This window comes from Camelus ferus, chromosome 10 (assembly GCF_009834535.1).
Source record: "Camelus ferus isolate YT-003-E chromosome 10, BCGSAC_Cfer_1.0, whole genome shotgun sequence".
Taxonomy (NCBI): Eukaryota; Metazoa; Chordata; class Mammalia; order Artiodactyla; family Camelidae; genus Camelus; species Camelus ferus.
In genome coordinates this window covers 63,163,031-63,178,440 of record NC_045705.1, presented here as the reverse complement: position 1 = coordinate 63,178,440, position 15,410 = coordinate 63,163,031, and the positions used below count along the sequence as shown (strand labels likewise).

Here is a 15,410-nt window from a genome sequence, read left to right as displayed (position 1 = left end):
TGGAGTGAAAAGGAGAACATTTTATACTGTCTGAAGCCTGGAGCACTTAAGAGATCTTCAAACGTTCTCAAAGAACATGACATTCTGGTTACTTCTATAATTTTATTGACTCTTTTCTCCTCATACCTTTAAAACAAAAACTGCACGTGAAAACAGCATCTTATGCCAAAGTTTCAACTTAATTACCAGAGAGGCCATGAGAGGAATGCCACCACCTCATGCCTCTGAATAACCACTATAAAGACTGGAGTTATGTAGCAAGTTCAAGTTTCTGTGCACCCCAGGAAACACAGCTGGTAATCAAACCCTTGTTGCCATCTCCAGGGACTCAAACTGTCTGCCTGTCTGAATTCTCTGTAGCTCTTCCCATCTGTTTAAGGCTGAGTCTTCCTGACAGCTGTCCCTCAGTCAAGGCTGAGCCAGAGAAGCCAGTCTGGTTCCATGGTTACTGCCCACCAGCCGGCCAGGCAGGAAATCATTTCCAGTCTTTTGTCTCCACCTTTTATCTCCTTTTCCCTTCTTCAAAACTTGCTGCTAAGGCTTTCATGTAACAATGGATTCAGTGTCCATTAAATTGCCTGAGAGGCGGTTTGAGCCTGACATACTTTCCTGAGCTAAAAACAAAAAAACAAAAACAAAAAAAGAAAAGAAAAAACAAAGTACCTTTGGCCTTCCTGCCATGAGGTCAAATAACAAAGGGAAAAGCACTACTGAGAAGGGTGGTGCCTGGGAAGCAATCTGCACCCCCCAACCGCACGGAGGTTCCTCTAGAGCGAGTTCTTGCGGGTACAGCAAGGCAGATATCCTGGGGTCAAGGAGGTATAATGAAGGGAACCCTGTTTATTTCCCCCTTTTGAACTTCCCTGCTGCCCCAGTCTTTGCCTTCTTCTTAGAGGATCCTTTGGGTTCTGGCTCCTTGCGCTTAGCTGAAGAGAGAGAGCCGGTCACCTTGAAGAAATCATCCAGGCGGCCCTGGGTGCTGCCCTGGCGGCTCTTGCTCAGCCGCCTGACTCCACTGCGGATTCTGTCCTCAGAGAACTGCTTTTCACCACACATGAACTTGACAAGCTCTTCTTCATCTGGCTCGCTCCACTTCAGCTCCACAGACTCTGGGTCCAGCACCTCAGGCTCAAGGAAGAGCTGCTGGGCCTCTTTGTGGAGCCAATTCTCCGGCACAGGGTACTTGTTGGGGTCGAGCCGACGCACGATCTCCTCAATGCTCTTGTGCTTCTGGATGAGGTCCACCGCCCGCTTGGGCCCAATGCCCCGAATGCTCTCACAGTAGTCACTGCCCAGCAGGATGCACAGATCCACAAACTGCTCCTGGTTCAGGCCCAGCTCCTGCAGAATTCGGCTAAGGTGGAATTCCTGGATGGGCAGCTTCTTGGCCTCGCTAGCAGTCAGGTGCCGCATGAGCACAGGGCTGCCAAAGGTCAGGCAATCCATGTCCTCTGTGGCTGCGGCGTAGACTTTGCCAGCCTTCACCAGGGCCGCACAGCTAGCTTCTGCCTCACTGGGCGCGTCGAGGTACGGGATGCCCATGAGGCTCAGGAGATGCTTGCACTCATCATTGTGTTGCTTGGTGACCTTCACCAGCCGCTTGGTAAACTTCTCCACCTCCTCCTCGGCGCCGGCAGCCTGGGCCTGCTGCAGCTGCTTCTCTGCCTCAGCCCGCCGCTCGCTGCGTTTGGCCAGCTCACCTGACTTGAGCTGCGGCGGCTTGCCATCAAAGACATACACAGGCTTGATGCCGTTCTCCATCATGCGGATGGTGCGGTAGAACATGCCCATCAGGTGACTGGTGGTCTCACCCTCCTCATTCTGCAACACATCCCCACCCTGGCGAACAGCAATCAGGAACTGATAAATGCTCATGGAGGCATCAATGGCCACCTTGCGGCCAAAGTAGCTCTTGATGTCATTCTCCCGGATGGCACCAGGGGCCACATCAGCAATCAGTTTGGCCAGTCCTTGAATCCCCATAGCAACACAGAAAAGGGATGGCTGAAAAAGAAAGTCAAGTAAGACAAGGAGGAACTTAAAGGATGAAAAAGAAGCAAAGGTTACAATGGGTGCTATCTCACCAACTTCACTTGCCTTCCGCTAAACAAATTTAGCACAACAAAAGGACACCAAGTCAGCACTAAAGAAGAACAAGACCAAGTTATCATCGTCAAGAAACTTACAGTCTAGTAAGGAAGTCCGCTCAGTTAATACTAAGGCTTCCTGAGTATCAGAAACTGAACCGGGTGCTAAGTGGGATAAAAATGCTGAAGTCCTTGAGGGACTGAAAAGTTCTGTGGCTACAGCAGCAACACGGCAAGTGTGAAGAAAGGGCTACAGCAGATCTAGGATCAGCAAGTCCAGAGGGCCTGGCCAGCTTGAGGAGTCCAGGGATCACAATGGCAGAACTGGGCCCTGAAGGACAGGCAAATCCCAGTTAGACAAAGGTCAGGAGAGACAGATATAGAACAACCAAAATACATGGCTGAATGTGTAAAGTAGTAAAATAAACTTATGAGTATCTGTCTTCTTGCTAATTCATGAACAATGCATTCGTTCCTCCTCCGTAGCTTTTTACCATTCATTGAACATCCCCAAAGTATTCCTTCAGCTCAACTCCTCTTAGCAGCTCTGATGGTTAGTTTTGTGTGTTAACTCGTCAAGGCCATAGAATCCAGTTATTTCATCAAACGCTAAGCCAGGTGTTGCTGTGAAGATATTTCATAGATGTGGTTAACATCTGTCTTAGTTTTCATTAAGTAAAGGAGAGTGCGCTCTATAACGTGGGTGGGCCGCATCAAATCAGGTGAAAGGCCTTACGAGCAAAAACAAGTTTCACTGCAGAAATCATGCCTCAAGACTGCAGCATCAACTCCTACCTGAATTTCCAGCCTGCCCACCGTCGTATGATTTTTCCAACCACTACAATCACCTGAACCAATTCCTTAAAGTAAGTCTCTTTTACTATGTTCATATTCTATATCCTATTTCATTCTGTTTCTCTGGAGGATACAGCAGCTTTGAAGGACTGGCAAAAATAACATCTGAATGGGAGTAATGTGGCTTTCTCAACACTGCTCTCACCTCTCTTCAACATCCTCTTAGCGCTTAAGAGTTTCTACTTCTATCATGATGTTGTTTTTGTTTTAACTCTTTCCCTTTGTATTTTCTTTCCACCACTAAGTCCGAAATGTGAACTCCATAGCTCCTACCTCACCCCAAGTCCTGATCTAGGGACCTGGCATGCTGTACTCACTCAGCCCAGTACTGCATTTCTGTGGTTCAGGCCCCTTAACCAAGTATTTCCTAGGGCAGTATTTCCCAAACTTCAGTCAGGCCCAAACCACTCTCACAATTTTTTGCCACTTCCAACTAAAACTTGTACTTTCATTCATTTAATATTTTCTTTATACGGACACCATTTTCTAAAAACTAATTTGAAAAAGAGAACTCCTCCTAAGCAATAATACCTATATTGTATCAGTTACATTTTAACATGTGTTACATGAAAAACTATTAAAAAAGACTTTTGGGGGTGCCACTTAAAGTCATCATGTACCCACTGGCGGGGTGTGTCCAACACTCTAAGAAATATTACATTAGGCCTTCTAATCGTTCCCACTCTTCCTTCACAGGGCTCTTTCTATTTATTATTATTTTTTGATGGGGGAGGTAATTATGTTTATTTATTTATTATTTTATTTAATGGAGGGACTGGGGATTGAACCCAGGACCTTGTGCATACTAAGCACACGCTCTACCACTGAGCTACACCCTCCTCCACAACAGGACTCTTTCTAAAGTGTAAGGGACCCTGGTACATTCCTCTTCCCAGTTAAGTCCTCAACATGGCATCAAGACCTTTCATGCTCTGGTTCCCAACTTACAGTCTGGGAACCCAAGAGAAAGGCTGGCATAAGGCCTGCCCTTTCTCACTTTTGCTCAGCCGTGCCCCTCCTCCCACCATCCTGCAGCCCTTTCTTCAAGGTCCATCTCATTGTAGTTCCCCCGTGAACGACAGCAGCCTTGAACCTAGGCATCAGCATTTACCACCTGGGTAAGATCACTAAGTCACTTCGTGGGTGACAGTACTGAGTCATATGGGATTGGTCTTCTCATCTACCAAACAGGATGATAACCGTGCCTGCCTTGCAGAGTTACTGCCAGGGTTAACTGAGATAACAGACTTTGAAAACCCCCGACATATACTAGGTGCTCTGTAAAAGTTCCCTCTCCAGAACTCACTCGTTTTTTTGGTTTGTGCCTCAAGCTGGCTGCTTTGCTAGAACGTGTACCGCGGGGACAATGCCTTGTTAGCCGGATATCCTCCCACTGTCCGACAAAGGCAGACAGGAAAGAGATTTGAACAAGTGCAGTTCACATAATGTCTCTCCTCCAGGATCTCAGTCACAATACACAACGACCCCGTGAGGTGGCAGTTATCCTCCTTCTATACATGAAGAAACGGGCTCGGACATTAAGCAACTGGCCCCCAGCTCGCAGCGAAAAGTGGCGGGACCGCCAGCCAGCGAATCCCGCGCTCGCTCCATCCTGCGCGCGGCAGCCGCCCGTCTTCCCCAGTCCCCCGAGCAAAGCGGGCCCGCAGCTATCGGAGACGCTTCCCGCGGGTCTCACCTGGCCTCTGGAGTGCTAGGCCTCGTCAGCTAACGCGTGCCCCCGCGAGACCCAGGACAGACCTCACGCCGACTCCTCCTCAGTCCCGCTGTTCGCTCACCACTAGCAGCCGGTAGGCTCTCGCACCGCCGCCTTCCAAAGCCCGCGCTCGCGCCACGTGACCTGCCGCGGCGCACAGCCTCCTGGGAAGTGTAGTACAGGCCCCGGCCCCCTCGGCCAGTTTCTCTCACGGCAAACAGTCCCGCCAGGGTTAACTGACTCGCTCAGCGACCCGACCGTACTCTTCTCCATCGCTTGCCCCTACTCTACCCAAGGGCCCCGCAGGCCCCAGATCCCGCCACACCGGCAACCAGAGGACTACAAGCCCCACAATTATACTTGCGCGGCTGCACTTCCTCTTCCGGCTGAACAGAGCGCCTGCTCCTGCCGACGTGTTGTTCCGGTGGCTGAGCGGCGGATTACCTTGTGCCCGGCAAAATGGTGAGAGGGCTGAGGGGAGTTCCGGATAGGGCTCCAGGGACCCCTAGGTGCCTGTCCCACACCCGATTTCTCTCGTAGAGGCCTCAGACGCCCGCGGTCCGGAGGACAGGAGGCTCTTGGATCCTCTGGCTTAGGCTGAGGGGCGGGGAAGAGAAGCGCCTTGCCGTGAAATTCTTAGGCTGAAGTTTTGATTTACTCGGCTTCTGTTCTCTATTGATACGGACGAGGGGCGTGGGGTGCACTTTTAATACCTTCGAGTTTTTAATCTGTTACCTTTGATCAAGCTGTTGTCTCTGTCTGGAAAGTTTCTCCCCCCTGCCGAACTCGTACTCATCCTACAAGGCCCTGGGGTAAACGTCACCTTCTTGGTGAAGCACTTCCAGCTGTCTCGGGCACTTGTCCACTCTCCTGGGAGCTCCCACAACCTATGTACAGACCTCTTGCCACGGGTCATAGACTTCTTTGTTATCTGCCATGCCTCCTAGTGACCACCAGCTGACGTGCCTCTAGCCCTGAAATGATGGTTTATTCATCTTTGTAGTCCCGGTGCCAAACACGGGGCCTGCTCAATCAATGGCAGCGATTGTTTTTATCATTTTCAGGGGGGCATAAATGTTTACTGAATTGAATTCCAGTGTCTCTCAGAACAATGGGGTCAGTTTACTTCTCTAGAGTTGTTATGTTCTGGATTATAGAAGCGTTGGCTGGTGGGTGACAATGGAAGTTAACATTTGTACAGAACTTTACGTTAACAGCCCTCTTTCACAAGCATTATCTCATAATTTTCCGTATAACCTTGGGAAGGAAACAAACACCTATTGAGCAACTGCTCTATGCCAGGCATTGAGTTAGATGCCATGATGTTAGTCATCTTTCTTACATCATACATCAACTTTGTGAATGAGATATTATTGTAATCACTTAACTGAGACACATACTATTCTATAGAGCCAGAATTTTAACTTATGTCTTTTTCCTGTAGTTTCTGAGATGCCTTAATAGTGTAGTGAGAAGAATACAGAATTAGACGTTGAGATCTGGGTATCAGTCCAGATTCTGTCTTTCAGCAGGGATTCTTAGCTTGGTGTCTACAGACATGAGTCCATAAAGCTCCTAAAATTATAAAGCGAACTTTTTTTGTACGTGGTTTTTCCGTGGCAGAGAGTCCATACCTTTCATCACATTTTTTTCATGGTGGTCAGAGGCCTTAGAAAATGTTAAGAACCGTTGGTCTGTAGCTCTCAGTCACCTTCTGTGTCTCAGCCTCCTTGTCTCATATTGAAAAGACAAAGTGCCCCCTTAGTTTAAGATATAATTGTAATTGTTGTCATTCCCAAACTGAATCATTTGATGGTGGGTCTGAAGGATTTCCACATTTTCCAGGCCGAAATAAGCTTCTAGCAGTCACAGCAGCACAAGACTCCTTGATAATCCCATAGTCCCTCCAGGTTGAAGTCTTGGGGTTCTTTGACAGCTCTGACCTCATGCCTTCCCATAGGAGCTTGAGGCCATGAGCAGATACACCAGCCCAGTGAACCCGGCTGTCTTTCCCCATCTGACCGTGGTGCTGTTGGCCATTGGCATGTTTTTCACTGCCTGGTTCTTCGTGTATCCTTTTACTGAGCATCCCGTGAGCCAAAATTAGTGATGTGGGAAACTGAAGGAGAAACCAGGGCAGGTATATGTACCCTGCCAGTTTTGTTCTGGTGTGGGGATGGGGGAAGGTAAGGAGTCTGAGGGAAGGCTGTTGATGTCCGAAGTCAGGTTGTGGCCTTATTTTCCAAGTTCAAGTGAGCTCAGTTTGCCCTTCAGATTTCCAGGACAGTAAGCAGAGGGCCTGGACTGAAGGCTAGGGATGGGGGACCTGAAGTTGGAAAAATGGTATAAGGAATGGTGTGCTCAGGTGTCAGCAGATCTGAGGGCAAGTCCCAGCTCTGCCACTCAACAGCTGGCCCAGGGAAAGTGACCTAACCCTGCTGGGCTTCATTTTCTTCATGGGTGGTGGAAGGGTGGTAGGAGAACCAGAGTCTAGGCCATCTCTTGGGCCCCTTTTCCTGGCTACACCGAGGCAGACAAGCTTCTCAGAAAGCCTTTAGCCCATATTTTTCTCCCAGTGATGCCCTGCCCAGGTTCCCTGACCTGTACAGTCCGTCTCTTGGCTTCTCCTTAATTGCCCTGCCAGATATGAGGTCACCTCCACTAAGTACACTCGGGACATCTACAAAGAGCTCCTCATCTCATTGGTGGCTTCACTCTTCATGGGCTTTGGAGTCCTCTTTCTGCTGCTCTGGGTTGGCATCTACGTATGAGCTCCCAAGGGTAAGTGTGGTGGCGATGGGGACACCAGAGAAGCCTCCCCACACTCACATCAACAGGGACCTCAGGCCTGCGTGACCCCTTGGTTAATGGAGACAGACTCAGCAGAATGGATAGGGATATTAGACACATATGCCTCTTTCCCTGTCCCTAATGGGGATTTAAGCCAAGTGGGACGGACTTTGTCAGTTTGGAGTTCTCCACGCTGCCCGAGGCCTCAGTCTGTGGCTTTGGGATGTTCTATGCGGGGCTGTGGGCACAGGCATTGCGTGGTTACACACCTGCGTTCTTTCAAGTCACACGCCAGTGACTTGGAGAACTGCTGGAGAGTGGTCCAACACAGGACCAGGATCCGGGGGTGGCCATAAGGAGAACCATTTGAGTTTGTTTCAGTGTTTTCAGTCCTTGAAATAAATCTTGACTAAGTAACTGAAAAACAAAACAAAACTTTGTCACAGATAAGCCACCGAATTGGTCACTGAGAATCAATCAGCTCTGGTGGCTCTGCTTCCAGGGACTACCTGTCAGCCCTTGCCCTGGGAGCATAGGGTCTCAGTAAGAAAAGTTGATGGAGAAATGGGTCACTGGTCTCATTTTCATACCCTTCTCTTTCAGGTTCCAACTTGGCGTCACTGAATTCTTGCTTTTGTAAATTAATTTTTTTTTTTTTTTACTCTTGCTGGAAGTATCCCACCTGCTGCTCACAATAAAGATGTGTGACAGCCCTGTCTGGTGCCCGTTCTGCGGGGTGGGAGTGGTGCTGGGGCTGGGACCTCCGACTTTCCCAGTCCCACCCCTTCCCACCCCTTCCCGTTTCTCTTCTGCCTTTCAGGTGGTTCCTGCTGCTGGGAAGCCCTGCCCTCCACCTGCAAGGGGTGAGGGAGGAATGGCGGGGGGTGTCTTGTCCTTGGAATTGAAGGCTCACCTGTGGATAGGAAGGGGCTGGGCCTACCCGATTCTGTTGCTTCTAGGGCAAACTTCTCTAGAAACCTGCACCAGTCAAGTCTGCCCTGGGCTGGTCCCCTCCTCTAAATAAAAGGCTCAGCTTTTCCCAAAGGTGGCTACTTTTAACCCAGGCAGGGCAGCGGTAGGTCTGTGGGGTGTGGCTAGGGGAAGGGGCTGCTGTATCCTGTTCCCAAGCTAGGCACAAAGCTAAGAAAGATAATGGAGTACAAAGCATCCCTCGGGCTCAGGGGCCCCCATTGGTCCTAGCCTCGTAGGCAGCCTTGTCTCGCATCAGAAGAATCTCAAGAAAAGACAGGGAGGCAAGCTTAGATACAAAGCAGTATTTATACATTTATTTATATACGTATATTTACTTCAGAAAAGAACAGTTCAGGGGACAGGAAGCAAGCAGGCCTGGGGCTGCTTGCCTCTGCCCACTCCAGAGTCAGAGTTGGTGCATGATAAATATGAGTCAAAGCTCAGGGGCAGGAACGGGGAGTTAAATGGGAGGGAGGGGGCGCTCTATGCACACGCAGGCTTTCTGGGGGATATAATGTGGGCAGGGGCACTTATGCATTGAGAGGCCCTATGTACAGCTTGAAGCTTGAGGGGAGATTAGCCCAGTGGCTACAGGAATAAATGCCGAAGGGGAGAGAGGAAGGGAGGGATAGGCTGCTGGACCCCAGGATGGAGCCAAGATACCCACTCACCAGCACCTGCCAGGCAGCTTTCAGTCTCCAGCAGGTGGCCTGCTGGCCTTCCCCAAAGCCCTTTTTCCTTACTGGGCTTTAAGGCAACTTTGGTCCAAGGTTGACCCCACCTTGAGCAGCTTGGAGACCTAGCTTGGCCCCAACCTCTGCACTGAGGACCCCCTCCCCAGGCAAGGAAACAGCCAGCTGCTAACCAGATTGGGGCGATGCTGTGTCCATATGGCTCCAGGAGACAGTGGAGGGTCACTTTCCAGTTAAACACAGAGGGGATGCAGTCCAAGAATATGCACCCCCACTGAGGAAGCCCCAGAATCCTATTAGAAGGGGCAGGGCTTGGCATCTTTAAGGCATTTAGGGAGGCTTCCCCCAATGGAAGGAAGGAGAACAGAGTAGTCCTAAGTAAGGCTCAGCCCGCTGCGTGGTATGGGAGCCATATGATTCCTATGTCAGAATGAGGGCGTAGAGCCACGCTGGGGAGGGGCCTGGGAGGCCAGGCAGCCTTGCTCTCCCCCAGTTCCTGCAGTTTCCCCGCCCTGAGGACAAGTGCTTTGACATCCATGGCAGAAGGGGGCCCAGGCTTCTTCAAGGTTCAGCTTTCCCACAGAAAGGCCTCCCATTCAAAGCTGAGAATGAGAGGTAGGAGGAGCAAGGCCTGGTTCCCAAAGAGGTGGCCGAATGTCACAGGGCAAGGATGGCAATTCCCTTCTCCCCTTGTGAACCTATGGCAGACATGGCTGAATGATTTCCACTCTCCTTCCATGAGCCTGGATGTGGCCTCTGAATGCTCCAGATATCCACTAAGAAAGGTTAATGTTGGCACTTGAGATAAGACTTCTGCCATCACAAAAGCCCACCATTCTGCTCCTGGAGGAGTGGGCAGAATTGGGGCCTGCTGCTGAGCATGGGACCCCAGTGTGGCTGTCCAAGCCCATCACAGAAGCCCCTGATCTGGGGAGATGAGGCCACCCACGGACAAGAGTGGAGAGGCCAGTCTCGGTGGCTGGGAATGGGATGGGTGTCTCGAGGCTCCTGGGGACAGATCAGAGCCAGGCCCTGCCTCTGCAAGTGTCCCCCCAGGGTTCTGGCCCACTCTGGCTTTCCATCTCCATCCTTTCACTCCTGCCCTGGTTTAAGTGCATTTTAGTAATTACTTCATTAATAACAGCAAAAGCAATTTGTATCCACCCACCAGCTAAGACCGGCCTGCTGCCTTGCAGGGATTCCTGCTCCTCTGCTCAGAGAAAAAGATGGGTCACCAACACCACTGTGAGCTCTGGAAGCTCCTAGGAACCTTGGCCATAGGGCCACAATACCATCTGGGGGCTCACAAGGAACTTCCCTTCGGGATCCTCCAGGTTCAAAAGTCCAAGGCTTACCTGGCCCACTGGCCCCCCTGGTTCAGCCAGGCACCTAAGTGTACACAAGGCACATGGTTAGTCACCAGCCCATCCAGGGCTGGCTTCAGCGGCCCGGGTAGCTCTTGAGCCAAGCTCTCCCAGCAGGAAGAGACCGAGACCTCCTGGGCCACGTTTAAAGCTTAGAAGTCCAAGTCCAGTAACAGTCAAACCCTAAGAAGTCCACTACCTGGCCCTCCCCAGGGAGCAGTTTGGAGGGTGAGGACCATGTGCCCTCCACTGACTCATGGGTCCAGCCAAGTCTGAGGGCTCGAGCCAAGCCCTGCTGATCTCAAAGGTGGGCAGGTCCTCTCCAAAAGAGGGGTGGCTCCCAGTCTCAAAAGGGGAGGCACGGAGGGTAGGCTCTGGACAGAATCACAGGCTTCCCCCGCCTCCAGGGCACCTGAAGCCAGCTCTCCAATGGCCATATCTGCACTGATGTGAATTGGGCCTGGCCTGGGCCCAGCAGGTCTCTCTCCAGCTCCCTCCATGGTATAAGGCGGGGGCCATCAGCAGGAACAGCAGCTCCAGTGTGAGGACTTCCAGTTTCACCAGTCACGGGGAGGGCCGAGCCGACTCAGCCTCTCAGAGGGAGTGCCAGTGGACGGCTGAGTGCGGGCAGGCGGCAGGCTCCAGTGTAACACCATTGCATCCAGTGTGGGAGAGGCGCCGGGGGACCCCCGGGCCCTGGGGCGGTGCTGCCTCTCAGAGGGCAGCTCAGTCACACAGGCGGTAGAAGTGGAAGTAGTAGTCTGTGGCCGGCTGGGCCAGGGCCTCCGTGCTGCAGTTGGCCTGACCCTGGGTGGAAGGGCAGTGGGAACTGGTGAGGTGGCTCTGGGGGTGCAGGGTGGCAGGCACTCCCCGTGCTGACATTGCCTGACACTGCCCCAAGCCCCACTCTATGCCCTTCAACACCCCCCTCTCCGAGCCCCACACGGTACCATTGGGGGCAGATGGGGTGCCCGTGCTCACCAGCAATGCCACCCGGAAGTGGTAGGTGAATTCGCGGAAGGACAGGATGGTTACTGACCACTGGTGGGAGATGCCCTGGGGAGAGGAAAGGGGTCAGGACAGCGCCCCACCCCATCCAGACCAGCATCCCTCTCACCATGGCCATCACAGCCCTGGGCTCTGTAGCAAGTTTTACAAAGGGAAGAAGCAGAAATTCGAAGAGATCAGAGCACATACGGCCTGCTTCGGGGAGCAACAGCAGCCACCCTCTGTCTGCTCTGTGCCAGGTACCTAGGGGTCCGCAGCCATTTGTCTCTTACTGCCTTACCTCAGGCGCATCACAGTATTTCATTAACTCCACCCTCACTACAGCCCAGTGAGGTGGTGGCTTATACATGTGGACACTACTAAGTTATTTGCCTAAAATCACACAGCAATGTGTGGCACAGCTGGGATGCAAACCCACGTCTGTCCTGCTCTCTCCCTCTCAGGGTGGCATGAGGCCTGGCTGCAGGCCACTTGTGTGTCTAGTTTGAGGCTTGGCTTCGCCTTCTGTGGGTTCAGGCCCAAGCTCCATGTACTGTGCATCTGGCCAGGCCCTCCCTCCACTTCCCTGTGCTCTCACCTCTGCGGAGACCAGCGCCTGGGCCTCTGTAGGACTCTCACCCACTCTGTCCTCTACTCAAGCTACTTTTGGCACATCTTTTCTCCCTGGCTAGACAGTGTGTTCTTGGAAAGCAAGTCCTGTTTCTCCCCTACCTCTGTCTCCCTTCAGCTGGGCCCAGCACAGGGCCTGGGTCAGAGGAGGCCCCAGTGAATATTTGTTGAGTGAACACATGAGTGTTTAGAAGAAATTGCCTTAACTTGTGCTGAGAGGCACAATTCCAGGTCACGTGGCCAGTGACAGGGTCCCAGCCATTTGGTTCCCAGACCAGGAGGCAGCCCTCTCCATGCACCCAAGAGATCCTCCAAAGTCACAGATGGAACCCCGCCGCCCCTCCCATCTCCGCCTGAGCTTGAGGTCCAGCCTCCTTCCCGTCTCCCCTGGCACACAGCCCTCGCCATGTTTCCAGCTTTGCCAGTGTGCCACGCTCTCCCTGGCCACCAGGTCTCAGCATGCGCTGCTCCCCTACTCCCGGGACGCTGTCCCCTTTTCTTTCCCCAGCTGATGCCAAATTGTCCTTCAGGTCTCTTAAACGTGACTGTTTGGGGCAGCTGTCTTGACCCTGAGACCAGACAAGGTTAGTTTTCCCCTGCCACTGGCTCCCAGGATGCCCTCCCTGTCTCCACCAATGCACTCATCCCGGATTAGGCCTTGTGGGACTGTTTTCTTCCCCAGGGCTTTGTCAGGGCAGGGACAGAGAGGGGAGATGCTCAGCAGTGAAAGGTGCACGCACACGCCCCTCCCCAGGGTGCGGAGGCCCAGGCCCCAAAGTGTCCATTGTGGAGATGCCTTCACTCTGACTCCCGGCTCCCTCTCCTGGCCCATTTGGGGGCCCAGGGAGAGGGAGCCCTGGGGACTATCCGGCCCCCAGCTTCCCAACTGCTTCCTACCTGGGTGTCCTGATGGGTGTGGAGTGTCTCTGGGAAGCCCCCCTCCTCACATGGCTCCTCCTTTGACATCAGGCTGCACAGCACCACGGACACGGGGGACGAGGAGCTGGGGAAGGCCCAGTTAGCAGGGAAGTTGGGCTCCGAGCTCCTCCACCCCAGCCCCCTCCCAGCCAGCCCTCCAGTCTCCTGCCCTTGCCCTGCTGAAACAAGGGACTGAAAATGATGTATAACAGTCAAGGTCCTAGACGGCTGCAAACCCTTTCCCACCTACTGTCCCACATGGTCTTCACAGCCCCAGGGAGGCAGCAGCCTTTTCACATACGAGGAACTGAAGCCCGGAGATTGTCAGGCCACACAGTTAAGCACAGAGCAGGCAGTAAAGCTAGCATCCCTCTTCTGCCGCCTCCCCCAGGGCGTCTGGGACCACTGCGTCTCCATCCCCCACGCCAGCACTTACTTCATTTGCAAGGTCAGTCTGAGGTGCAGTGGGGTGCTGCTGCTGACAGGGATGTGGTAGGTGAAGTTTCCAGGCCTGGAAGGGCAAAGCTGGCTCCTCAACCCAAGGCCACCCCGTGATGCCCCCTTCAACTTCAGCCCACCCCCATCACCCACCTATAGTGGAGCCCCCTAGAAAGGGGCTGCCCCTCCTTTTGCGGGAACTTCCTCCCTGAGGAGAGCAAGATCTGAACACCCGTACTGCCTGGGCTCATGTCACCCAAGTACACCTGTCCTAGAGGTGAAGGGAGGGACCAAGCCCACCTGCAGGCATCCTCTGAAGTGCAGTACTGGGAGGTGATGGGCATTGAATTCTCCAGCACCTGGATGGAGGTCAGGGATGGCACTGGGTCTGCAAGGAGAGAGATCATTAGGGCAGGAAGGAGGGTAACAAGGCAGGACACAAATGAGAAGCAGCCAAACCTTTCCTTGCCAGACTTGGATCAGTCATTCACACCTTAGTATGAATAAGTTTCAGGTTATTCTTTCTAGATTCCCACAATGGCTGGAGTCACACCACCAACTTCCCCAGCAGCCCTAGGCCTACCCAGTTCCTGTGAGCCTGAGGTCTCTCTCCTTGATGGAACCAGAACACCCAGAAGCAGGAATAGGTCTTCCATATCTCATGCCAGGGGTGTACTGGAGCCTGTTCTTCAGGCCTTTGTTCCTGATTGCACACACCTCTGCCCTACTCAGGGTTCTGTGACGTCAAGTTGATAGCTTGCAATCAGCCATGGTGGAAGTATTCACACACACGAATCAGGGCTTCTGCCCCCAGAGAACACCTACAGCACACCACTGCTTGTGCCCTCTGTGAACAAACGCACGACAGATGGCCTGGCTAGGTGGGAGTGGGACTGAAGTGTGACACGGGGGGTGGGGGAGACAAGGCTTTCTCATTCATTTCATTTCACCTGAGCATCCCACCCAGGAAGGGGAAGCTGGGGCCAGTGGCCACTGAACATCTGCTGGACCCGGTACATCTCCAGCTCTGTGAGGCACCTGAGGACCCAAGCAGGAACCACAATGTCCCATGGGGCCAAGGACACGTATCAGATACAGACAAGAGAGACAGTGCCCTTCCCACTTCTCTTCTGGCCAAACTCCCATTGTCCTTCAGAGAATCAGCTTCAGTGTCACCTCCTCCAGGGAAGCCTCCCTGATCACCTCCCCACCTCAGCCTAGCTTCTGTGCCTTCCCCAGTTGCCAAGCTGTTTGAGTGTCCCCTCAGAGCCTCACCGCACTGCTGTTTTCATGTCTGTGAGTGCTTGTGGGCAGGGCACATCCGCCTTCATCACCCTCAGTGCTCTTTGCAGAGCCGGCCACAGAGCAGAGGCCCAGGAAACGGCTGCCTGGAGCGCATCTACCCCCTGGGGTTTCCCCATCACTTTGAACTTCAATCTCAGCAAGCCACAGTTTCTAAGCTTTTTTTTTTTTTTAACTTTTTTAAACTTTAAACCACAAAACCCATGACATGAAAGTTGACGAGGAAGCCCAATACCTAGAGCAGAGCCACTGGTTGAAGCCAGGAAGGTGCTCAGCCTCCCTTTCAACCTCTGAAGCAGCCCCTGGGGCACTCTGGAGGAACCTGGTTTGAAAACTTCTGTATTAAGGGTTCTCTAGCTTTGTTAAAACTGATGGTTTGAGGTTTGGAGAGTTGAGGGGGCCCTGAACAGCACCCTCCTTGCCCTGGCGTGATGATATAGAAGGAGCCAGGCCCTGGAGTCAGGCAGACTGGGGATCAAATTCCAGCCTGGCCGCCAACAGGCTGTACAACCCTGGACAAATCACTTCACTTAAGTCTCCATTTCCTCATCTAAACAATGGAGACAATGCCTTTCTTACAGGAGTGTTGTGAGGATTAATTGAGGCAATCTATACAAGGCTCCTGGCCTGAATCCTGGGATTTAGGAATGCTCAGCGAACA

At 52.6% G+C, this 15,410-nt stretch overlaps 3 protein-coding genes and 1 non-coding gene across 13 annotated transcripts in view; 1 reads left to right on the top strand and 3 right to left on the bottom strand.

Moving 5' to 3' along the window:
- Positions 1-88: 88 nt before the first annotated feature.
- Positions 89-4,810, bottom strand: FEN1 (flap structure-specific endonuclease 1). Its single transcript, XM_006173183.3, has 2 exons — positions 4,639-4,810; positions 89-2,004 (listed from the first exon to the last, which is right to left on the bottom strand). Exon 2 carries the CDS (start codon positions 1,981-1,983, stop codon positions 841-843), a length of 1,143 nt encoding a protein of 380 aa, XP_006173245.1. The 5' UTR covers positions 1,984-2,004; positions 4,639-4,810; the 3' UTR covers positions 89-840.
- On the bottom strand, positions 3,710-3,782 carry TRNAT-AGU. Its single transcript has one exon. It is a non-coding gene; the product is annotated as a tRNA-Thr (tRNA).
- A 173-nt stretch (positions 4,811-4,983) lies between the features above and the next one.
- Positions 4,984-8,160, top strand: TMEM258 (transmembrane protein 258). The gene is made up of 4 exons (XM_006173182.3): positions 4,984-5,118; positions 6,617-6,726; positions 7,301-7,437; positions 8,050-8,160. Exons 1-3 carry the CDS (start codon positions 5,116-5,118, stop codon positions 7,425-7,427), a joined length of 240 nt encoding a protein of 79 aa, XP_006173244.1. The 5' UTR covers positions 4,984-5,115; the 3' UTR covers positions 7,428-7,437; positions 8,050-8,160.
- Positions 8,161-8,705: 545 nt separating this feature from the next.
- Positions 8,706-15,410, bottom strand: part of MYRF (myelin regulatory factor) — a 34,029-nt gene continuing 27,324 nt past the window's right edge. For all 10 annotated transcript variants that reach the window (XM_032489568.1, XM_032489560.1, XM_032489561.1 and 7 more), the window contains 5 exons: positions 13,748-13,835; positions 13,446-13,520; positions 12,989-13,094; positions 11,456-11,530; positions 8,706-11,281 (listed from right to left, as the gene is read on the bottom strand). In XM_032489568.1, coding sequence (XP_032345459.1) covers positions 11,201-11,281; positions 11,456-11,530; positions 12,989-13,094; positions 13,446-13,520; positions 13,748-13,835 — 425 coding nt within the window. In that variant the 3' untranslated portion in view covers positions 8,706-11,200. The remainder of the gene's footprint in view (positions 11,282-11,455; positions 11,531-12,988; positions 13,095-13,445; positions 13,521-13,747; positions 13,836-15,410) is intronic.